Genomic DNA, 24,315 nt, shown 5'->3' on the forward strand with positions numbered 1-24,315 from the left:
GGCGGAGGGGGAGGAAGAGGAGGAGGAGGAAGAAGAAGAAGAAAGAAGAAATCACTGCGTGAGATGGTGTGGAACAGAAACAGGTAAATAAGGTAGGGCTCCCAGTGTTCAGAGACACAGAAAATTCAGCGGGGCTGGAGACAATGCATTGTTGAACTTGCCCATGTGACTTCAGAATCAGGCCCTGACTCTTCTGGAGGGTCTAGGAACATCTTAATAAACAGGTTTTCTACCAAAAAAATATATATAGTGGGGGCATGGGGGGTACAGGTAGTAGGTATACACGAAAGCAAAAGGAATGATGGTGTAAGGAGGAGGCTAAAAACAAGTTGGGAAGGGAAGTAGCCAATTAGAACACCGTTGTTGTGGGAGAGTTTCCAATTCTAGCAGCTGCATTAATGAGTATCATTTTCCAGATCTACAGACACGGAGACAGCCTAATGGAAATAAACTGACCGGAAAAAAAAAAAAAAAAAAAAAAGCCTATTCTCTTGACTGATAGGAGTTCCTCCAATGGACTAGGGACCGCAAAACACGCTGAACTGAGATATTTCGGTTTCATTTCCCTTATTCTTTCTTATTTTAATTCATGTTAACCAATAATACATTTTCTAAAATTTTGCTACAACCTTCCTCGCTTCTATAGGAGATGACTCTGCATGCAAAGTAGAACATAAAGGATTGAATGAGGCCATGCAATGGGGGAGGGGGAGAGTAAATTTTCACTGAAAGCAAAGAAAAATGACATTTTCTGGATGGTTTGGTAGAGAAAACTTTCTCAGTGTATATACATTCAACATCAGATATCCACAAACATCTATAAATACAAAGCTCTAAATTACAAGTTACTTAAAGTGATGACAAATGATGTCAAGGCTTGTGGTAAGGTACTTCTCCGAAGGACATGTCAAGAAACAAACTCTGTTAATTACAGCTTCAAGTTTTCTCGTGTCTGAAGCTATCAAGAGGAAAAATAAGGCCCTCTAAAAGCAGTGGATAGAAAACAATTTTTCATTCACATAGAGGAGTGTTAAGAGTCCACTTAGCCATGTAAAGACACAACACAAAACAATAAAGAAAAATCCAGGGAGTCCAATTCGTGAGGACCAGCCTTAAAGCCTTAGGAGAAATGATCCTGCTGTTTCTAATTCCCTGCCTGTGGTTCAGTTGCATAGAGGAGGGCTTAGAAAACAAGTCAGTCACATCGTTCAGTCTAGTTTGACTCAGAGTTTCCTACAGATCGAGATCTCTATTGTAGCACAACTCAGATTAAAGAGCCAATAATGAGGGAGTCACATAAAGAAACCCATCTTCTTTGTTCCCATTTCAGTAGGAAGTCAGCTATTCCAAAGAAGCAAGGCATTCTCAATCAGGGGACCCAAGTTCTAAACCTCCGTCTGTCACAGCTTTGACCAGGTAGTCTTCACAAAACATGTTTCTTTATAACCAGGCTGCTCATATCATGTGCTGTACAAGAAACCTAATTCAGCAACGCCTCCAAAACAAATAATCTGATTAACATGAGCAGAAGACATGGACAGATGTTCCTCCAAATAAGACATACACTTGGCCAACGGACACATGAAAAGATGCTCAACATCCCTCATCATCGGGGAAATACAAATCAAAACTATAAGGAGATATCACCACAAACCTATCAGAATGGCTAAAATAAAAAACTTTTGAAACCACAGGTGTTGGCAAGGATATGGAGAAGGAACTGTCACGCATTGTTGGTGGGAACGCAAACCGATGTAGCCACTGTGGAAAACAGTATGGAGGTTCCTCAAAAAATTAGAAACAGAACCACCATATGATCTAGTAATTCTACTACTGGGTAGTGGAATACAAAACTACTAATTGTATTGAATGCAATACAAAGAATACAAAAGTACTAATTTAAAAAGATACATGTACCCCTATGTTTACTGTAGCATTAGTTACAATAGCCAAATTACGGAAGCAGCACAAGTGTCCATCTATAGATGGATGGATGAAGAAGTGAAATGCAATATTTTTCATCCATTAAAAAAGAATGAAATCTTGCCATTGGCAACAACATGGATGGTTCTAGAGAGTAGCACTAGCTAAGTGAAATAAACCAGTCAGAGAAAGACAAATACCATATGATTTCCCTCACAGGGAATTTAAGAAACAAAACAAACAAACAAAAGGGGGAAAAAGACAAACCAAAAACAGACCCTTAAATAGGGAAGAAATAGCGGGTTACCAGAGGCGGGGTAGGTGGAGGGATGGGTGAAACAGGTGACAGGAATTAAGAGTGCACTTACCTTGATGAGCACTGAGTAATGTATAGAATTGTTGAATCACTATATTGTACACCTGAAACTAACATAGCTCTATGTTAACCACGCCGGAATTAAAATTAAAAACCCAATTAAAAAAAAGACAACTTGCCACCCCTGTACCCAATTTTCCAAAAAAGAATTAACAGATTATTTCAAACTTATTTGTTAAATTCCATACAATGTTGTATACGTTATTTGTATTCTCTTAAATAAATGCAAATAAAATCATCTATGGAGCTCAGTAAGATACAATATTTATTAATTGTAAAACACACATCCAACAGCAAGCCCACTTCCCCCCTGCCAGGACATACACATATTTCCGATTATGTTTAATCATATCCTTGTAAGGAGAACAGAGTAATCTTAAACTGAAAGAATTATTTTTGGTTCAGTATCTATAGCCCCAGTTTGCAAAAATCTTTTTCAAGTAGTTTCACCAAGGTTCTAACCAGATATGATCCTCAAGTCTCAACTTGCACTTAGAGTAAATTATATTTAGTCCCTTAATTTTAAAGTTCACACAGTGTTTTAATAGGTGAAAGATACCAAAAGCAAATACAGATAATTGATCCTAGATCCTCAGACATTGAGGTGATATGTACACACTGTCTTTAAATAAAAATTACATCAAAATAAGCCAGAAAGTCACTTGGCTTTTAAGTATTGTCTGCTTCCCACACTGTACAGTCTGTGGCAATACTTTTTAAAGTAAAATAAAACAATATCTCAATGTGAAGCCTATTAACGCCTACACATTAATTTTGTCTAGCATGTTAGTCATACCAATTTAGTCAAACACCTGGTCAGAGTTTAAAAATAGAGCTTCAAAATCAAGACAGAATTTTAATTGAACCACCTATAGACTTCCACATTGGAATTCCTCAATTTGTCTCTTCCTGAATGTCCTGCTTTTTTGAGGACCAAGTATCTAAATTCAGAATTTCAATATTAAGCTCCACAGAGTAATAAAGGAAAGTGCTAGTTAAATTCTTGGGCTAAGTTCTGGTCAGTGTTTTTTGGAAAAAGTACATGTTGTTAACCGGTTAAGGCCAAGAAAAACCACACAAGTTCTGGTCCCCCTAACAACGATTCTCTAAGACAATAAATGCAGAGTATGACCAGCAAACTGGAAACCAAAAACCTAGAGTCAAACTGGCTTCAGCTTCCCACCCAGAAGCCGTGGACTGGGGCACGAGGAAAGATGTGAGGACTGTAGGTAGATAGTTTTGCCTATTGGTGAAGAACTTTTGGGAAGGCCTAAGTGTTTGAGGAAATGAGAAGACAGGAACACCTCTGGGTTCTGTCTGCTATCAACTTCAAACTCTCAGTGGACAGGAGAGAAGTCCATAACAATGGATGTTCCTCCCCAAAGCCTCTATGGGGGGCTGGGGCAGTAGATCAACAGTAATTGGCCAAGAGAAAAGTAACCAGTCCTAGTCGGTCAGTAAGCCAGCGTCCCATCTCCTAATCTTGTACATATATACTTCCTTTCTCAGTGACAAGCACAGTCCTCAACTTGAAGGTATACCTACAAAATTCTCCTTCACCATTCTTACTTCAGTCCTGTTCCTGCACACAGGAACCCTGGCACCACAGTCTTACAATACAGAGGATTACCTAAGGTCAGGTCATACTAAATCATTAGACATAAAAAGATTCCTTGAGACATTTGCAGTAGTGTGGTTCTTAGAAGATCAGCAGAGAGACCAGATTCCCATAACACAATGATCAAACATCAACAGTAATCACAGAAACCAAAGACAGACGCCTATCCATAGAGAGCAATTACGTATCTCCTTAAAGCCTAGAAACAAGCAAGCTTTTTAAATGTGTATTTACAGTTAAATTAGGGTAAGGGAAACATTTTCTCTTACTGATCCTAATTTTTTCATTTCTTCAACTGATCCTAGTTTTTAATCACTTACCTCCACCAAACCCATTCCTAAATAAATGTACACATTTATATAGATAACACAGAAAGTGCATATAACATGACCATTATAATGATTCTTTCTCTCTTTTTAAACTTTTTTTTTACTCTTGGGTAATTTTAAATGCACAATTTACTAACAGTAAATACACATTCATGTAACAAGAACCATATCACTATTCTTCCATTGGATATATCCTGAAATAGCAACAGAGACCTTGAAAAGTGACAGGATAGCAGTCGGGGAGGCGCACTTATTCAATCTTCCTTGGAAACACTTGGAAGTCTTTGTCTTTTTTCTTCTGCAAGGCCTTACTCAGAAAATGCAGGCAGTTCAGAAGTAAAGGACAAAACCACGAATCTCTCTTTGTAGGATATCAGCACTTCTGTTGCAAGGGGATGTCATCTCAAGGGCTAGAGCAGCATCTAAAATCACAGGAGAACATAAGCCCAATGGTTTACATAAGATCTTTCTAGAAATCCATTTCTATCTCACTTGCTTTCTCACATTAAAGATATTTATAATATTGTAAGTATTACACACTCTAAGAAAACTTTAGACTAAACCATATATACCAAAAAGAAGATTTTAAAGACATTCTTTAGGACAATTATCAATCAAAACTGTCATGTATAGCATATCATCTCCTTGTCTGTAAATAATGACTGGTTTTGACAAAACAGATCCAAGTTTCATAGAGGCTACAGTTCATACGGTATGTGTAATGAGTGCATTGCCAAGACTTCTCCCAGAGCCTTGGAAGGGACCCGTACCAGTGAGGAATTAAGACTTGTTCACTTCGTAGTAAATTCACATATGATGGCACAGACATTCAAAATGCTTTGTGGAGGTTAACAGATTAATGACAACGACATATTTATGAGAAGGTGGGATTTTATTATCATCACATTTTATAGCTAATAAGATACTAAACATTGGATGACTTGTCGCATAGTGAATTAGCACTCAAAAGGTCTGATTTGGGGGCGCCTGGGTGGCTCAGTGGGTTAAGGCCTCTGCCTTCTGCCCAGGTCATGATCCTGGAGTCCTGGGATCGGGCCCCGCATCGGGCTCTCTGCTCAGCAGGGAGCCTGCTTGCCCCCACGGCCCCCGTCTGCCGCTCTGCCTGCTTGTAATCTCTGCCTATCAAATAAATAAATAAAATCTTTTAAAAAAAAAGGTCTGATTTTTGTTTTTCATTTTTTTAGTACTAAACAGTTATACTTAAAGGAAGGAAATCCTGTTACCATTTAAAATTGACATTTGATTTTCCAAGTCATTGTTGACTTGTTATTAATCTATGCTTTCTTTAAAAAAAAATGTGTGACACGTATTTATCCTGTGAATAGGTCCACAGTGAGGTGGAAAGGGCCCTATTTTTTCTGCAGTGACACATGGTACAGGCCTGGAGCTTGCAAGGCTCTTTTTCCTGTGGTATTGTAGCAGGACAATGTAAAGTCCAGTAAAAGCAAAAAATAAAAATAAGTAAATAAATATATAAATGGGAAGCAATCATCTGGTATAGTGCTGATCCTTCTTTACTGGGAAGAAGATTACCAAGCAATCATTTTGTCTTTCTTGCTTTAAAAGCCCAAAGGGACAAATGACTGATAAGGGAGATAAGTATATATCCTTCCACAGAACTTGTCATCATAAATTCGCATTACTGGAGCCAATAAAATACAGATTAGTTTAAGAGCAAGAGACATAAGCTCTATGAAAAGGGATTTCACCCCAGAAACAAATGTCACTTCTGTATTTTTAAGTGACACAACCCTTTCTCCATCAGGAGTTCTCATGGTATCAATCACTTGGCGACTACTTTAGCTGCAGTATCTGAACTTCAGAAAGCTACAAAATATTTCTCATGGGAGGATACTTTGCTTTAAGTATGAGACACCTGACATACCCAGTTCAGAACCAAAACGGCTCTCAGTGCTGGTGTTCCATTCGAGGCAAATCAGCCTCCAAGTCATCTGACGGAGGAGATCCTGATACCTACAAGTGAATAATCAACATTACAGTGTCTCAATAGTTGTAAGAGTCCCACTCCTCCCAAAATCCCAATTCTTGTTCCTCAAATACCAGATGCTTAGAATTAACTATTCATAGTTCCAGCTGCTGCCACAGAAGAGGCTGACAAAGTAAAGAGATGTTATTCTTCGACCTCTTTGTTGATACTTAAGTTAAAAGAGACTTCTGATGTGCGGAGGTAGTGCGAACCCACTATAACCCATCTCTCCTACTTATTACCAAACCAATAAAACCCTTTAGGAAAAAAACAAAACAAAACAAAACAAAACTGAAGATTAAGCAGAGGAGTCAAAAGTTGGCAATGTGATCGTTCACATGGATGTGGCTTCCCACTTTTTGTTTTTCATTTCTGAGCCTCTGTCCAAAAGGCAGGCCCTAATCTCAGAGTAATAAAATAGTACAAGAGGCCAAAAGTCTGAAAGAAACTCCCTTGTTGGGACGCCTGGGTGGCTCAGTGGGTTAAGCCTCTGCCTTTGGCTCAGGTCATGATCTCAGGGTCCTGGGATCGAGCCCCGCATCAGGCTCTCTGTTCAGCAGGGAGCCTGCTTCCCCCTGCTTCTCTGCCTGCCTCTCTGCCTACTTGTGATCTCTCTCTCTGTCAAATAAATAAATAAAATCTTAAAAAAAAGAAAGAAAGAAACTCCCTTGTTATCCCGGAAAAAAAAAAACAGGAAAAAGGGTCCCTGAAGGCCAGCAATTATGTGGGGAGAGGGATGGTCCTGGAGGGAAGAGAGTTAGAAGAGACGACTGTCTCATTCTGTGTATGCACCCCCAGGAGTCTCAGCTCAGTTCCTGCACCACGCATGGGAGCGCTCCACCAGCACAGCAAAGGCTTGGGAGAACCGAACTGAGATTTAAATTACCCGCAGGAGTCTCTAGCTAACCCCAGAGCCACATAAGCACAAGACAGATGCAAACTACAATATCAAAGACTTAGAGAACTGAGATTTGAAAGACTTCTCACAGGAGATAAGGCAGGATTTATAGTGTGAACAAAAGCTGAATGACCACCTGCTAAAACAAAAATTTCAACATTCTCCAGAGGATTATGAAGGATTAAAACAGGACCCAGAGGCTACACAACATAACATTCACAGTTTCCAAGATACAATCAAGATTTTGGCCATGAAAAGATCTAGTGGGGTGCCTGGGTGGCTCAGTTGGTTAAGGGTCTGCCCTCGGCTCAGGTCATGATCCTAGGGTCCGGGCCTGCTTCTCCCTTTCCCTCTGGTTGCCATTCCCCTTGCTTGTGCTCTCTCTCTGTCAAATAAATAAATAAAATCTTAAAAAATAAGATCCAGGAAAGCGTAAGCAATTCTCAAGGGAAAAGAAAACCAACAGATACCAATCCTGAGATGGCCCAGATGTTGGGACTTTATAAACTTAGGAAAGTTATATATGAGGATTTGTCACTCATCAGACCTGCTCTGGAAGAAATGCTAAAGAAAGTTTTTCAAGCTGAAGAAAAATGGTACCAGAAAACAAAACTGTAATCTTTAAGAAAGAAGGTAGGAACAACAGAAATGGTAAGTGGTTAGGTAAATAGAGAAGACTACTTTTTTTCCTAAATTGCTTAAAATATTTATGACTATTTAGAGCAAAATGTATGACCTAGTACACTTTTCAATAAAAGACATACAATTCTAACATAAAGTCTAGGTTGAAGTAAACGGAAATATGTCTGCAAGTTTTCTACATTTTATAAGTGGTACAATATTTACTCTAAGTACACTGTGAGACATTAGTTATGTACATTGCAAAACCTAGAGCAATCACTAAAAAAATCATACCAAGAAATATCCCCAAAAAGCCAATACTAAAAATATTCAAATACAAAAGAAGACTGGAAAAGGGAAAACAAAGAAACAAACAAAAACCAAATAATATAAAGAGCTAGATCTTATATCTATATGAGATATATATTGTATCTATTATATTAGATCTTTATACCTATATAATATATAGAGCTAGATCTAGATATATCAATCATCACATTAAGTGTTAATGGCCTAACTATTCACTAGCAGGCAGAATTCTGAAGCTATTACCCTAAGTTTCCTGCCCCTGCTTAGTCAATCAAACTAATTTAGCTCCTGTTATGAAGCAGCTTTGCACGTGGAATTAATGTTACTAATCAGCTGACCCTCAGATGGAAAGATTATCCTGGCAGGCTTAACGTAGGCCTGGTAAACCGATCATGTGCACTCTTAAAAGCAGAAGAGTAAGTCAGAGATGAGGCAGAAGGGAAGGCAAGAGAGGCTCAAAGAGTAAGAACAACTTGACCGATATTGCTAGCTTTGCAGATGGAGAAGTAGGCCACAAGCCAAGGAATGTGGATAGCCTCTAGAAGCTGACAACAACCCCCAGGGGTCAGCCAGCCAAGAAACAGGGACCTCAGTCCCACAACCTCATGGAACGAAGTCCGAGTGGGCCTAGAAATAGGTTCCCCTCTAGAGCCTCCAGAAAGAAATGCAGCCCTACTGAAATCCTGATTTCGACCTGTGAGACTCAAGGAGAGAAGCAGCTATGCCCAGGCTTCTGACTTTTGGAAACTGTAAGATAATAATTATTTTAAGTTGGCAGTAGTTTATTAGAATGCATAGAACATGAATACACATTTCAATTAAAAGAACTGAACTGACAGAATGGATACAAAAGAAAGACCCTACCTACAGGAAACACTGTAAATTTTAAAAACAGATTGTACAAAAGTAAAAAGATACACCATGGGAACAAGTAAGTACAAGTAAGCTGGAATGGCTGTCTTACTCTCATATAAAATGGACTTTGTGGCACAGAGCACTACAAGAGGTAAAGAGAGATATTTCATCATGATAAAAGGAACAGTTATCAGGAAGACAAAAACAATTATAAGTGTGTATGTACCTAATAATAGAGATGTAAAATACATGAAACAAAAATAAACAGATATAAGAGAAAAATAAATAATTCCACAGTCAGTAAAATATTTTACTGGATTTTTCTATTTAATGTTAATTTGGGGACTATTTTCTACTAATTTAAGTGTTATTAAAAGAATATGTGATGTTTAAAAAAAAAAAAAAAAGATTTTCACAGCACTCTTTCAGGAACTGATAGGACCAAACAAACAAAAAAATCATGAAGGACAGAGAAGATCTGAAGAACACTATCAACCACCTTAATCTAATTTCACATTTAGAGGAGGCTATGTCCAACAACTGAAGAATATATATGTTGTTTTCAAGGAAACAGGTTCATTCACCAAGACAGACCATATGCTGAGCCATAAAACATACCTCAATGAATCTAAAACAATCAGAATTATACACAGTATCTTCCCGGACCACATGGAATTAAATGACAAATCAATAATAATAAAATACTAGGGAAATTAATTAATTAATTTATTTATATAATAAATTTATAATTTATATAAATTTATATAATAAATCTAATTAATTCCTGGGTTAAACAAGAAATTACAAGGGAACTAAGAAAATGTTTGGACTGAGTATAATGAAAATACAACATATCAAAATTGGTGGGATCAAGCTTAAACACGGCTTGGGGAAAGAACTGTGTCACTACATACATAGAAAAGTATGTAACGGGTGTAAGGGTGTAGGAAGGGGGTGAGCGGGGACAGATTCCATAGATTATGCCATACTTTACCCACAAAAATCTATCTTGCAGACGTTCCACAAGTCTATAAAGAGAGACTTTAAGGCATCTTCTCATAAGATAAAAATCCTTCAAACAAATCCAAGAGGGAATTCTTTTTTTTTTTTAATTTTTTAATTTTTTTATAAACACATAATGTATTTTTATCCCCAGGGGTACAGATCTGCAAATCACCAGGTTTACACACTTCACAGCACTCACCACAGCACACACCCTCCCCAATGTCCATAACCTCACACCCCTCTCCCGACCCCCCTCCCCGCCCAACAACCCTCAGTTTCCTTTGTGAGATTAAGAGTCACTTATGGTTTGTCTCCCTCCCGATCCCATCTTGTTTCATTTATAATTCTCCTACTCCCCTAACCCCCCATGTTGCATCTCCACTTCCTCATATCAGGGAGATCATATAATAGTTGTCTTTCTCCGACTGACTTATTTCAGTAAGCATGATACCCTCTAGTTCCATCCACATCCTCACAAATGGCAAGATTTCATTTCTTTTGATGGCTGCATAGTATTCCATTGTGTATATATACCACATCGTCTTTATCCATTCATCTGTTGATGGACATCTAGGTTCTTTCCATAGTTTGGCTATTGTGGACATTGCTGCTATAAACATTCGGGTGCACATGCCCCTTCGGATCACTACGTTTGTATCTTTAGGGTAAATACCCAGTAGTGTAATTGCTGGGTCATAGGGTAGTTCTATTTTCAACTTTTTGAGGAACCTCCATGTTGTTTCCCAGAGTGGTTGCACCAGCTTTCATTCCCACCAACAGTGTAGGAGGGTTCCCCTTTCTCCGCATCCTCGCCAGCATCTGTCATTTCCTGACTTACTAGTTTTAGCCATTCTGACTGGTGTGAGGTGGTATCTCATTGTGGTTTTGGATTGTATTTCCCTGATGCCGAGTGATGTGGAGCACTTTTTCATGTGTCTGTTGGCCATCTGGATGTCTTCTTTGCAGAAATGTCTGTTCATGTCCTCTGCCCATTTCTTGATTGGATTATTTGTTCTTTGGGTGTTGAGTTTGGTAAGTTCTTTATAGATTTTGGACAGTAGCCCTTTACCTGATATGTCGTTTGCAAATATCTTCTCCCATTCTGTCAGTTGTCTTTTGGTTTTGTTAACTGTTTTCTTTGCTGTGCAAAAGCTTTTGATCTTGATGAAATCCCAATAGTTCATTTTTGCCTTTGCTTCCCTTGCCTTTGGCAATGTTCCTAGGAAGACGTTGCGGCTGAGGTCGAAGAGGTTGCTGCCTGTGTTCTCCTCAAGGATTTTGATGGACTCCTTTCTCATTGAGGTCCTTCATCCATTTTGAGTCTATTTTCATGTGTGGTGTAAGGAAATGGTCCAATTTCATTTTTCTGCATGTGGCCGTCCAATTTTCTCACCATTTATTGAAGAGACTGTCTTTTTTCCATTGGACATTCTTTCCTGCTTTGTCGAAGATTAGTTGACCATAGAGTTGAGGGTCTATTTCTGGGCTCTCTATTCTGTTCCATTGATCTATGTGTCTGTTTTTGTGCTAGTACCATGCTGTCTTGATTATGACAGCTTTGTAATAGAGCTTGAAGTCCGGAATTGTGATGCCACCGACTTTGGCTTTCTTTTTCAATATTCCTTTGGCTATTCGAGGTCTTTTCTGGTTCCATATAAATTTTAGGATTATTTGTTCCATTTCTTTGAAAGAAATGGGTGGGATTTTGATAGGGATTGCATTAAATGTGTAGATTGCTTTAGGTAGCATAGACATTTTCACAATATTTGTTCTTCCAATCCAGGAGCATGGAACATTTTTCCATTTGTGTCTTCCTCAATTTCTTTCATGAGTACTTTATAGTTTTCTGAGTATAGATTCTTAGCCTCTTTGGTTAGGTTTATTCCTAGGTATCTTATAGTTTTGGGTGCAATTGTAAATGGGATTGACTCCTTAATTTCTCTTTCTTCTGTCTTGTTGTTGGTGTAGAGAAATGCAACTGATTTCTGTTCATTGATTTTATATCCTGACACTTTACTAAATTCCTGTACAAGTTCTAGCAGTTTTGGAGTGGAGTCTTTTGGGTTTTCCACATATAGTATCATATCATCTGCGAAGAGTGATAGTTTGACTTCTTCTTTGCCAATTTGGATGCCTTTAATTTCTTTTTGTTGTCTGATTGCTGAGGCTAGGACTTCTAATACTATGTTGAATAGGAGTGGTGATAATGGACATCCCTGCCGTGTTCCTGACCTTAACGGAAAAGCTTTCAGTTTTTCTCCATTGAGAATGATATTTGTGGTGGGTTTTTCATAGATGGCTTTGATAATATTGAGGTATGTGCCCTCTATCCCTACACTTTGAAGAGTTTTGATCAGGAAGGGATGCTGCACTTTGTCAAATGCTTTTTCAGCATCTATTGAGAGTATCATATGGTTCTTGTTCTTTCTTTTATTAATGTGTTGTATCACATTGATGGATTTGTGGGTGTTGAACCAACCTTGCAGCCATGGAATAAATCCCACTTGGTCGTGGTGAATAATCCTTTTAATGTACTGTTGAATCCTATTGGCTAGTATTTTGGTGAGAATTTTTGCATCTGTGTTAAGGATATCGGTCTGTAATTCCCTTTTTTGATGGGATCCCTCTCTGGTTTGGGGATCAAGGTGATGCTGGCCTCATAAAATGAGTTTGGAAGTTTTCCTTCCATTTCTATTTTTTGGAATAGTTTCAGGAGAATAGGAATTAGTTCTTCTTTAAATGTTTGGTAGAATTCCCCTGGGAAGCCGTCTGGCCCTGGGCTTTTGTTTGTTTGGAGATTTTTGATGACTGTTTCAATCTCCTTACTGGTTATGGGTCTGTTCAGGCTTTCTATTTCTTCCTGGTTCAGTTGTGGTAGTTTATATGTCTCTAGGAGTGCATCCATTTCTTCCAGATTGTCAAATTTGTTGGCATAGAGTTGCTTGTAGTATGTTCTTATAATTGTTTGTATTTCTTTGGTGTTGGTTGTGATCTCTCCTCTTTCATTCATGATTTTATTTATTGGGTCCTTTCTCTTTTCTTTTTGATAAGTCTAGCCAGGGGTTTATCAATCTTATTAATTCTTTCAAAGAACAAGCTCCTAGTTTCGTTGATTTGTTCTATTGTTTTTTTAGTTCCTATTTCATTAATTTCTTCTCTGATCTTTATTATTTCTCTTCTCCTGCAGGGTTTAGGCTTCCTTTCTTGTTCTTTCTCCAGCTCCTTTAGGTGTAGGGTTAGGTTGTGTATTTGAGACCTTTCTTGTTTCTTGAGAAAGGCTTGTACCGCTATATATTTTCCTCTCAGGACTGCCTTTGCTGTGTCCCACAGATTTTGAACCATTGAGTTTTCATTATCATTTGTTTCCATGATTTTTTTCAATTCTTCTTTAATTTCCTTGACCCATTCATTCTTTAGAAGGATGCTGTTTAGTCCCCATGTATTTTTGTCCTTTCCAAATTTCCTCTTGTGATTGAATTCTACCTTCAGAGCATTGTGGTCTGAAAATAATGCAGGGAATGATCCCCATCTTTTGATACTGGTTGAGACTTGATTTATAACCCAGGATGTGATCTATTCTGGAGAATGTTCCATGTGTACCAGAGAAGAATGTGTATTCTGTTGCATTGGGATGAAATGTTCTGAATATATCTGTGATGTCCATCTGGTCCAGTGTATCTTTTAAGGCCTTTATTTCCTTGTTGATCTTTTGCTTGGATGATCGGTCCATTTCAGTGAGGGGAGTGTTAAAGTCCCCTACTATTATTGTATTATTGTTGATGTATTTCTTTGATTTTGTTATCAATTGGTTTATATAGTTGGCTGCTCCCACGTTAGGGGCATAGATATTTAAAATTGTTAGATCTTCTTGTTGGACAGACCCTTTGAGTATGATATAGTGTCCTTCCTCGTCTCTTCTTATAGTCTTTGGCTTAAAATCTAATTGATCTGATCTAAGGATTGCCACCCCAGCTTTCTTCTGATGTCCATTAGCATGGTACATTGTTTTCCACCCCCTCCCTTTAAATCTGGAGGTGTCTTCAGGTCTAAAATGAGTTTCTTGTAGGCAACATATTGATGGTTTTTTTTTTTTTAATCCATTCTGATACCCTGTGTCTTTTGATTGGGGCATTTAGCCCATTAACATTCAGGGTAACTATTGAGAGATATGAATTTAGTGCCATTGTATTGCCTGTAAGGTGACTGTTACTGTATATTGTCTCTGTTCCTTTCTGATCTACTACTTTTAGGGTCTCTCTTTGCTTAGAGGACCCCTTTCAATATTTCCTGTAGAGCTGGTTTGGTGTTCACAAATTCTTTCAGTTTTTGTTTGTCCTGGAAGCTTTTTATCTCTCCTTCTATTTTCAATGATAGCCTAGCTGGATATAGTATTCTTGGCTGCATGTTTTTCTAGTTTAGTGCTCTGAATATATCATGCCAGTTCTTTCTGGCCTGCCAGGTCTCTGTGGATAAGTCTGCTGCCAATCTAATATTTTTACCATTGTATGTTACAGACTTCTTTTCCTGGGCTGCTTTCAGGATTTTCTCTTTGTCGCTAAGACTTGTAAATTTTACTATCAGGTGACAGGGTGTGGACCTATTCTTGTTGATTTTGAGGGGGGTTCTCTGCATCTCCTGGATTTTGATGCCTGTTCCCTTTGCCATATTAGGGAAATTCTCTCCAATAATTCTCTCCAATATATCTTCTGCTCCCCTCTCCCTTTCTTCTTCTTCTGGAATCCCAATTATTCTAATGTTGTTTCGTCTTATGGTGTCACTCATCTCTTGAATTCTCCCCTCGTGTACAGTAGCTGTTTGTCCCTCTTTTGCTCAGCTTCTTTATTCTCTGTCATTTGGTCTTCTATGTCACTAATTCTTCCTTCTGCCTCATTTATCCTAGCAGTAAGAGCCTCCATTTTTTATTGCACCTCATTAATAGCTTTTTTTATTTCAACTTGGTTAGATTTTAGTTCTTTTATTTATCCAGAAAGGGCTTTTATCTCTCCAGAGGGTTTCTCTAATTTTCCATGCCTTTTTCGAGCCCGGCTAGAACCTTGAGAATCGTCATTCTGAACTCTAGATCTGACATATTACCAATGTCTGTATTGATTAGGTCCCCAGCCTTCAGTACTGCCTCTTGTTCTTTTTTTTGTGGTGAGTTTTTCCGCCTTGTCATTTTGTCCAGATAAGAGTATATGAAGGAGCAAATAAAATACTGAAAGGGTGGCAAAGACCCCAGGAAAATGCGCTTTAACCAAATCAGAAGAGACCCTAAATCGTTGGGGGGGAGAAAGGGGATAAAAAGAAGTTCAGAAAAAAAAAGAAAAAGTAAGAAAGAAAACAAATAAAGAATATATATATATATATATATATATATATATTAGATAAACTAGTTTAAAAACGTTAAAAAAGAAAAGGGTAAAAGTTAAAAAAAAGTTTAGCAAAAGAAAAAAAAATTTAATTAAAAAAAAATTAACTGCAAGACTAAAGAATCATGGGGAGAAAGCCATGACTTCCATGCTTTGCTTTCTCTTCCTTTGGAATTCTGCTGCTCTCCTTGGTAGGTGAACTTGGTCTTGGGTGGATTTCTTGTTGATCTTCTCGGGGAGGGGCCTGTTGTAGTGATTCTCAAGTGTCTTTGTCTGAGGCGGAATTGCACCGCCCTTACCAGGGGCCGGGCTAAGTAATCTGCTCGGGTTTGCTTTTGGGAGCTTTTGTTCCCTGAACACTTTCCGTAGAGTTCCGGAGGCCGGGAATGAAGATGGCGGCCTCCCCGTCTCTGGCCCAGAGGAGCCGAGAGCTTGGGGCCCCACTCCTCAGTGTGCCCTCAGAGAAAAGAACCCAATCACTCCCGTCTCCCTGGCCTCCGGCCGCGCTCCGAGCCCACCCAGCCTGCGACCGGCTCAAGGTAACCCCGGGCTGAGAGCTCACTCCTCGGCTTTGTCGCTGTAGCCGGCTTCCCTGGTCTAATACCTGTGAGCTCTGCAGCACTCAGACACCCCTGATCCTTCTGTGACCCTGCGGGACCTGGGGTTACGCTGACCCCACGTGGGCTTCCCCCCGGTTTAGCCTCCGGAGCGATGTCCCTCCGTGGAGCAGACTTTTAAAAGTCCCGATTTTGTGCTCCGTCGCTCCGCCGCTTGCCAGGAGCCGGCCCCTCCCCCCGCGGTCTGTCTTCCCGTCGCTTTGGATTCACTTCTCTGCCGGTCCTACCTTTCAGAAAGTGGTCGATTTTCTGTGTCTAGAATTGCTGTTCTTCTTCTCTTCGATCTCCTGTTGGATTTGTAGGTGTTCGCAATGGTTTGATAAGCTATCTAGCTGATCTCCTGCTACCTGATGTCGTCTCAGCCTGCTACTTCTCCCAGAAGAGGGAATTCTTGAGGCACCTTCTCATAAGATAAAAATCCTTTAAACAAACCCAAGAGGGAATTCTTGAGTAAAGATAGACTTTTATACGTGTGAAAATGTTTGTGTTAGGCACAGATACAAAATACAGTTCAACGTATTGATCCACACCATGAAGAGGGCAAGTAGAGTCACAGCTTCTGCCAGAAAGCCACTTGCTTTCAGACTCCTGTTGTTTCTCTTCCCATTCAGATTTTCCACACACAGATTCATCTTATTTTGGTATTAATTTTTGTTTTTCACCACACCTACTTTCTCGTTTAGTATATTTTAAATACAACTGGGAAATGAGCAAGTAAACTAAGCGTAAAAATGGGGAACCAATTTATAAATATAAGAGGATTGGTTCAAAGGAACAAATAAAAGTTTGAAGTATGAAAGCCGCCAAAGCCTTTCTTCCATTTCATGAAACTAGATTTGGTTATGCGTCCCCTGAAAAGTGGTTTTGAACAATATTACTACTCACAGAGAGCAAGTGAAAAATTCTGCCCCTTTAAAATCTACATTCAGGGGCGCCTGGGTGGCTCAGTGGGTTAAAAGTCTACCTTCGGCTCAGGTCATGGTCTCGAGGTCCTGGGATCGAGCCCCACATCAGGCTCTCTGCTCAGCGGGAAGCCTGCTTCCCCGCTTCCCCCCCTGCTTCCCCCCCGGCCTGCCTCTCTGCCCACTTGTGATCTCTGTCAAATAAATAAATAAAATATTTTAGAAATAAATAAATAAAATCTACATTCAATTTAAGATTAGAAGTATACAAGGATTTATTGAGACTCTGTAGTTCCTAAAAGTAAAATGTGTGATGGTAATTAATCTTCACACAACAGGAATTTGTTTAGTTTTGATTATGTTGCTGCAGAAATTGTTAGCAGGAGATAAGGCACAGTGACTTAGTCACTTTACCTGTCAATAAACCCGTTTCTCAGTATCGCTGAATAAAGTCAATAAAAGCATTTCTCAGTATCGCTGGGTAACTGCCACTGTAATTTGTTACCCTCAACAATATTATTCCCTTGTTTATAGAGCTCTACAAAATCATTTAAGGAGTACTGGTAGAAAAAAGCACCCACACAGATTCAGAGGCAACATAGAGGTGCAATCCAGGAAACAGAAATGCTTCAATAATAAGGATGGAGAAATAAATCCCAAAACAAAAGTTGTCCAGCAGCAAGGAGAAGTGAGAAATCCTTAAGTGCAATGATACATATCCAAAGTTTATAACTAGTTAGGGTTGACGGGAAATTTAAAAGTTTGCCAGTGTTCTTAATGTGAAAATGAGTGATATGACTGTTGTTGAAGCAGCAGAAATGTAACTGTTCTGAAGAATTAAGAGAAACTGTAGAAAAATGATTACATATGGAAGAACCAGTCTTTAACATACATGGAGCGGGTTGTCCTGGGGGAAGATGTCAAATAGATGATACATTTTAAAAAAATAAAAACAGGGGCGCCTGGGTGGCTCAGTGGGTTAAAGCCTCTGCCTTCGGCTCAGGTCATGATTCCCAAGGTCCTGGGATCGAGCCCCGCCTCAGGCTCTCTGCTCCATGGGAACCTGCTTCCTCCTCTCTCTCTGCCTGCCTCTCTGCCTACTTGTGATCTCTGTCAAATAAATAAACAAAATTTAAAAATAAAAAATAAAAAAACAAAAACAATTCAAGGAGTGAAATATGGGTTATATACATTTGGGTTAATGCAGTGAAATACTATAAATTACCACAAAAGTTATATAAAAGCCATAGCTAGGCTGCATACATGTGTGTACGCGTTTTTAATCTATAAAAAATTGATGACTGTAAGCTGGAAAATGTCTATATAAACATATGTGTGATAAAGGTACTAAGAGCAATGAACAGTAAGAAAAAATTTAACAAACAAAATCATACAGATCCCACCAATAAACACGCCTAATCCTTAAAAGCGAACTTTTCTAAGCTACTTTAATAAGGAAGTATGAGACCCAAGTTCTATCCAACCTAGAGAGGATTCCTGTACCTGATGTAATGCGACACTGGGCGTATGCAAGTCAATAGTGGCCAAAGAAGGAATTCGAGATTCTGAGAGATTCTTGTTCTCTTTCCTTATTAACCTGGAATTTCGAGCTAAATAAAAATAACCATAAACACAGTGAAAAAATTAGACATTTTTGTTAGTTTTTCCACATTCTGTATCTGTCCCTCAGTATGTACTCAGTGTACATATTTACTTGCATAAATCTGTACATATTTATATAAATATGTAAAGTTACTACATTTTTTATTTTGAATATTTTGTTAGTTTATTTAACAAATATTTTTAATAATGTATACAAAAAAGGCTGCAAAAGTAAAAGCATTATAAACAAACCTATGCCTTCCAAGGCTCTTAGTTCAGGGAGATGACTGTAGTTTAGTTCAGGCAAACGGACATCTGTCTTGGAGTAGTCCCTTCTTTTCTTATTTGCCTGAAGTAGGCTCTTTTCACTAGCGACCTAATATCAGAATGATTAACACAAGTGAATTAGCTTCCAGGTAAGCCTGGCTTGCCCCTTTTGTAACTAATATATTGATATCCTAAACTTTAGGAATTTAAGAATAACACAAAATTTCAGAAGTCCTGCAATGTGCTTTTGAGTTTATTTGGATGTTTCTGGTCGTTCTTTGAATAAGGTTAAGTACTAAGGTCTTGGTTCAAATCAGTTATAAAATAAATATTTAGTTCAAAAAACCTGTAAGTACAAAAAAAATGAGTTCAGACTACTAGATATGCATATTCAAAGTGTGACAAATAAAATATATGAGATGTTTATAATAATACATTATTCACATCTCAGAATTAGAGCATGAGGCAGGGGAGCTGGAGATGGGTTCTAAACCTAGATGTTGAAGAAAGTTGAGGCTTAATTCTGCCTCAATTAATTTTCATCATGAAAAGACTCAAGTGTGTCTTCTCCCCACTAATCTCTACCTCCTTTCTTAAAAATAAGGATAAACAGAAATAAGATCTAAAAGTAACAGCCAGCCCTGATTACGCAACGCCCGAAAGAAGGCCGATATCAATTCCAGCAACATGAGATTGAGTCAGCTACTCTGCAAAGTCCTGCTGATCAAAGTAATCTTCCAAAGCAGACCAAGAATGTAAAACACAAAAATATCTACAAAGAAATCAGTAGGGTGTGAAAAAGGGAAGTACTATGGTTATAGAAATCGTGGGCCAAGAATAATGAAAAGAAAAACAGATGTAACGCCCAAATCATGAGAGATATAAAAAGAAGGTTGTATTTTTCAGCCTGAGGATAATGAGAAAGGTAGAAGAGGGAAATCTGGGAGAAAAATACTCCTTTGGGAAATCCACATCTCCCATTACCTGGCAGAAAAATTCACTCACATTCCTTAAGCATCTTCTATGTACTAGAGTAGATAAGGGTAGTGGGGTAGAGCTGTAAGGAAACAAACAAAGCACATATTCCAACTTACATACTAGTTGGGGGAGACAGACGATATGTAGATAAATGCATATAGAGGCTGTTAGGTGTATGCAATGGAAAAAAATTTAAGCAAGGAGAGAGGATAGAGAGCAATGGGTGACAAAATGAGTTAGAATATTAGGGAAGCTCTCACAATACGGCTTCATGTAAGCCAAGGAGGAGAAAAGGCAAATTCTTTGGGTTATCTGGGGAATGTTCCAAAGCAGAGGAAATAACAATGTTCCAAAGCAGAGGAAATAAGCTCCCAAATGTAGGAGCAGGTCTGGTCATGTTCAAGGAATACAAGGAAACCAGTGGACTGGAATAGTTTGATCAAGAATGAGAATAGCCTGGGGCGCCTGGGCGGCTCAGTGGGTTAAAGCCTCTGCCTTCGGCTCAGGTCATGGTCTCAGGGTCCTGGGATCGATACCCACATCACGCTTTCTGCTCAGCGGGGAGCCTGCTTCCTCCTCTTTCCCTGCCTGCCTCTCTGCCTACTTGTGATCTCTGTCTGTCAAATAAATAAATAAAATCTTAAAAAAAAAAAAAAAAAAAGGAAGGGGTTAAAAAAAAAAAAAAAGAATGAGAATAGCCCGGGTAGGATAGAGGGATGGGGAAGCAGGTCAGTCAGGGACTTGCAGGCCCCGTCAAGAACTTTGGTCTTTACTTAGAGATGACAAGCCAATGGAGGGTTTTGAGTGGAAGAATAATGATGATTTAAGTTAATTTTAAAAAGAGGCATGCTAGCACTTATGTTGAGCATAATAACCCTTCTCTGAATCTTCAGAAGACCTGTGAACCTTATGCATGCTTCCACTATTATAATCCAACACTGTTTGAATTTGTTGACCCTATACTAGACCATGAGCTCCTCGAAGAGAGGGATTTGATTTCTTCATCTCCAGTGTCTCACACAGGATATATAATCAATAAATATTTATAAACAAATCAACAGAATACTTTCACCAAAAGTCTGGCATGAGTGAGGTACCACGATTTATCTTGTCACCTACTCTACAAAAGAACTGATCACCAAGTATTAAGAAAATTTACTATTACCAAAAAAATTAAAGCAGATGTCATTTAAATAATATCTTATATTTAAACTTCTAGACTCGCAAAACTTACTTAAACTTTAACAGTTTCACTTTGTTTATTATGACAGGTTGGGATGATATACATATAACTAAGGTTCCACTTTACGATATGTCTCCAAATAAAAGTCTCAGGTCTTCACTATTATATTTAACACAAATGGAAGTCTGGAAATGACTAATACTTGCTCTTCTACCACTGGGAATAGTTCACTTACGGATGTGGTCACGTTAATATTATAAATGCCTGACGGAGAATGTTTATTTGGTTTAACAAATGGGATACAATACTTCTTGGTTTTTTCATCCACTCTGTAACAGCAACAAAAAATTTAAGTTAGAACCAGCGGTAATTATTTTTCAAGCACAAAACCAAAACCAAATGACACAAAATCAAGCGACCTGCAGTTTAATCAGCATTTAATGCCTGTTCTTAAATACACAATGAACACAGATCTGGCAAAACATTCTGTCCTTTGCCACTACCTTCACCACCCCCACCTACCTCCCAACTCCAACCAAACGAACTACTTTCCTTCCAGCAAAATTTCCAAAGTGAGTATCTTTGGACCACCAAATGCCCACAGCCATACCATGTAGGTAAACCCTTAAAACCAATTATTTCCTTTACTATGATAACCTCCTTTCATGTTTTTAGACTAAATAGTTGTAGACCATCTTCACCTTAAATAATACAATCCTTCTTTCTTAATACTCAGGTGATTTTTTTTTTATCAAATGTTAGTAAGTTTCATCACGTAGGCCAAAAAGGCTTTTGAAACAGAACCCTGACAGGAACGAAGAGGACACAGAAGCCTGAAAGTCACCGAGTGTGGCTGAATTGACAAACACTTGCAATTTGAAAACATACCTTTAAATGACACTTTGTTCTTATTTTCCTAATTCATACCTGTAACTCTGAACTCCCGGGACAGTCACCATTCCAGAATTAATACCGGGAGCCACTGCAGAAGGATTGTGGGCAATGGGAGGGATTGCCACGCCCGGATTTCTAGTGTGATCCACGCCGCCGTTGCTGTAATCTCGGAGGCTTGTCGAAGGCATGGTTCTGACGTGGCTCATCCCATTGTCGGGGAGACAGCTGACATTGGAAGTTCGACTGACTTTTTCAACTTTCTCTCCATCCATTTTTGACCCTTTTATTTTAAATACTTTAGAATCTTTAATTTTGGGATCAGCATTGGTATCCTGACCATTAAAAAAAATGTTAATAACATTAATGATCTGAAGAGATTGAAAAAGCACCTCTTCTTATAAAGAATTTGTCAACGAAAGCAGGATTCCATAAATATCACCTTATTGTACCCCTGTTTTCTTCATTCTATCTACAGAATTACAATTAAATCCAGGATTCTTGGTCAGACATTTATTTTGAATAAAAATGCAATTCACGGTCTACCTGACTAGCTCAGTCAGTAGAGCATGCAATACTTGATCTTAGGGTTGTAAGTTCAAGCCCCATGTTGGGTGCAGAAATTACTTAAAAATTAAAAATCTCAAAAAAAAAAAAAAGAAGAAATGCAGTTCACACTAGCTCTGAGAGATATATATATATTTAGTATGATACATACATATATTAAATTTATATATATATTTTAGTAGAAAACAATGTGAAAGAGGAACTAAGTATGCTCCTTTTTGTTCTTACACATCTAAAGTACAAAAATTGAAATACAAAATTGAGAACTCTTTTCAGTTCACTTGAGAAAATGGGAGTGGGTTGGCAGTGGACTTGAATTACCTCACCAAGAACAGATTCTGGATAACCTACTTGCAAAAGTAAACTTTAAATAAATATCCAACTCTAATGGATAAAGAAGATGTGGTATATATACACAATGGAATACTATGCAGCCATCAAAAGACATGAAATCTTGCCATTTGCGACGACGTGGATGGAACTAGAGGGTATCATGCTTAGCGAAATAAGTCAATCGGAGAAATATAACTATCATATGATCTCTTTGATATGAGGAAGTGGAGATGCAAGGTGGGGGGGTTTGGGGGGAGGTAGGAAAAGAAAAAAATGAAAAGATGGGATTGGGAGGGAGACAAACCATAAAAGACTCAATCTCAAGAAACAGACTGAGGGTTGCGGGGGGGAAGGGGGATGGGAGAGGGTGGTGGGGAAATGGACATTGGGGAGGGTATGTGCTATGATGAGTGCTGTGAAATGTGTAAACCAGACGATTCACAGACCTGTACCCCTGGGGATAAAAATACATTATATGTTTATTAAAATAAAAAAATTAAAAAAAAAAAAATAAATAAATATCCAACTCTCAATTTTAAAATGCTCTATAAACATTTTTTATATGATATTTTTCACTCCTATCACTTAAGGTAAAAATGGTATGTGCATGTGTTTGTGTCCCTGTGACTATATGTGAGTACATGTGTCTAAATGTTCTTGGATAAATGTGGTTTCCCGACAAGACCTATTGCACAATCTGATATACAGTAGGCACTCAATGCATGATATGTTAAGAGAGTTTTTTAAAAAGTAATGTCTAAAGAGAAGATAACATTTTTATAACTAATCTAAAAGTTAACGTGTTCAGCACCCAGAAAACTTTTTTTCATCTTCATTTTTTAACTCCAAAAATTTAAAGATAAATTAAATCTAAAACTTTACATTGGAATACCTGGGTGGCTCAGTCGGTTAAGCATCTGCCTTTGGCTCAGGTCATGATCCCAGGGTCTTAATATCAAGTCCCTCATTGGGCTGCCTGCTCGGTGGGGAGCCTGCTTCTCCCTCTGCTCCTCCCGAACCCCCCATCTTGCACGCTCTCTTTCTCTCTCTCAAATACATAAATAAATAAATAATCTTTAAAAAAAAAAACAACAACAACTTAATGCACATTAACACATGGTGATTTACCTGTACCACAAGTGTTTTTCTCTCTTCACCTAAGGAATCATCTTTTTCCTTTTCCTTCTTTCTGTTCTGAGATTTTTTAGATAAAGAAATATTTCTGGCATCTTTCTGTACTTTTAACTGTAGCTCTTGAGAAAATCTACATAAAAATACATTTGTCAATTCAATAAAATTGTGTAAGACAGATAAATCTAGAAAAAAAATTCACTTTTGAGATATTTATTTTTAAAAATTGAGTATTAAGGAGCACCTGGGTGGCTCAGTCAGTTAAGCATCTGCTTTCTGCTAAGGTCATGATCCTGGAGTCCCAGGGTCGAGCCCCATGTCTAGCTCCCTGCTAAGCGGGAGTTTACTTCTTCCTCTCACCCTGCCCCACTCCCTGCTCCTTCGCTCTCTCTCACTCACTCACCCTCTCTTTCAAATAAATAAATAAAACCTTTTTTAAAACTTAAGTATTAAACTAGACTATAGGGGCGCCTGGGTGGCTCAATCAGTTAAAGCCTGTGCTTTCAGCTCAGGTCATGACCCCAGGGGCCTGG

The 24,315-nt window shown here is 38.5% G+C and overlaps 1 protein-coding gene across 1 annotated transcript in view; it reads right to left on the bottom strand.

The window, feature by feature from the left end:
• Nucleotides 1-2,542: 2,542 nt before the first annotated feature.
• Nucleotides 2,543-24,315, bottom strand: part of CDKL2 (cyclin dependent kinase like 2) — a 52,831-nt gene continuing 31,058 nt past the window's right edge. The window contains exons 8-14 of the mRNA XM_080797400.1: nt 23,780-23,915; nt 21,788-22,086; nt 21,096-21,189; nt 18,685-18,808; nt 18,334-18,440; nt 6,153-6,241; nt 2,543-4,668 (exon numbers count right to left, since the gene is read on the bottom strand). Coding sequence (XP_080653526.1) covers nt 6,176-6,241; nt 18,334-18,440; nt 18,685-18,808; nt 21,096-21,189; nt 21,788-22,086; nt 23,780-23,915 — 826 coding nt within the window. The 3' untranslated portion in view covers nt 2,543-4,668; nt 6,153-6,175. The remainder of the gene's footprint in view (nt 4,669-6,152; nt 6,242-18,333; nt 18,441-18,684; nt 18,809-21,095; nt 21,190-21,787; nt 22,087-23,779; nt 23,916-24,315) is intronic.

The sequence above is a fragment of the Martes martes genome (genome assembly GCF_963455335.1).
Source record: "Martes martes genome assembly, chromosome: 2".
In the NCBI taxonomy this organism is placed as follows: domain Eukaryota; kingdom Metazoa; phylum Chordata; class Mammalia; order Carnivora; family Mustelidae; genus Martes; species Martes martes.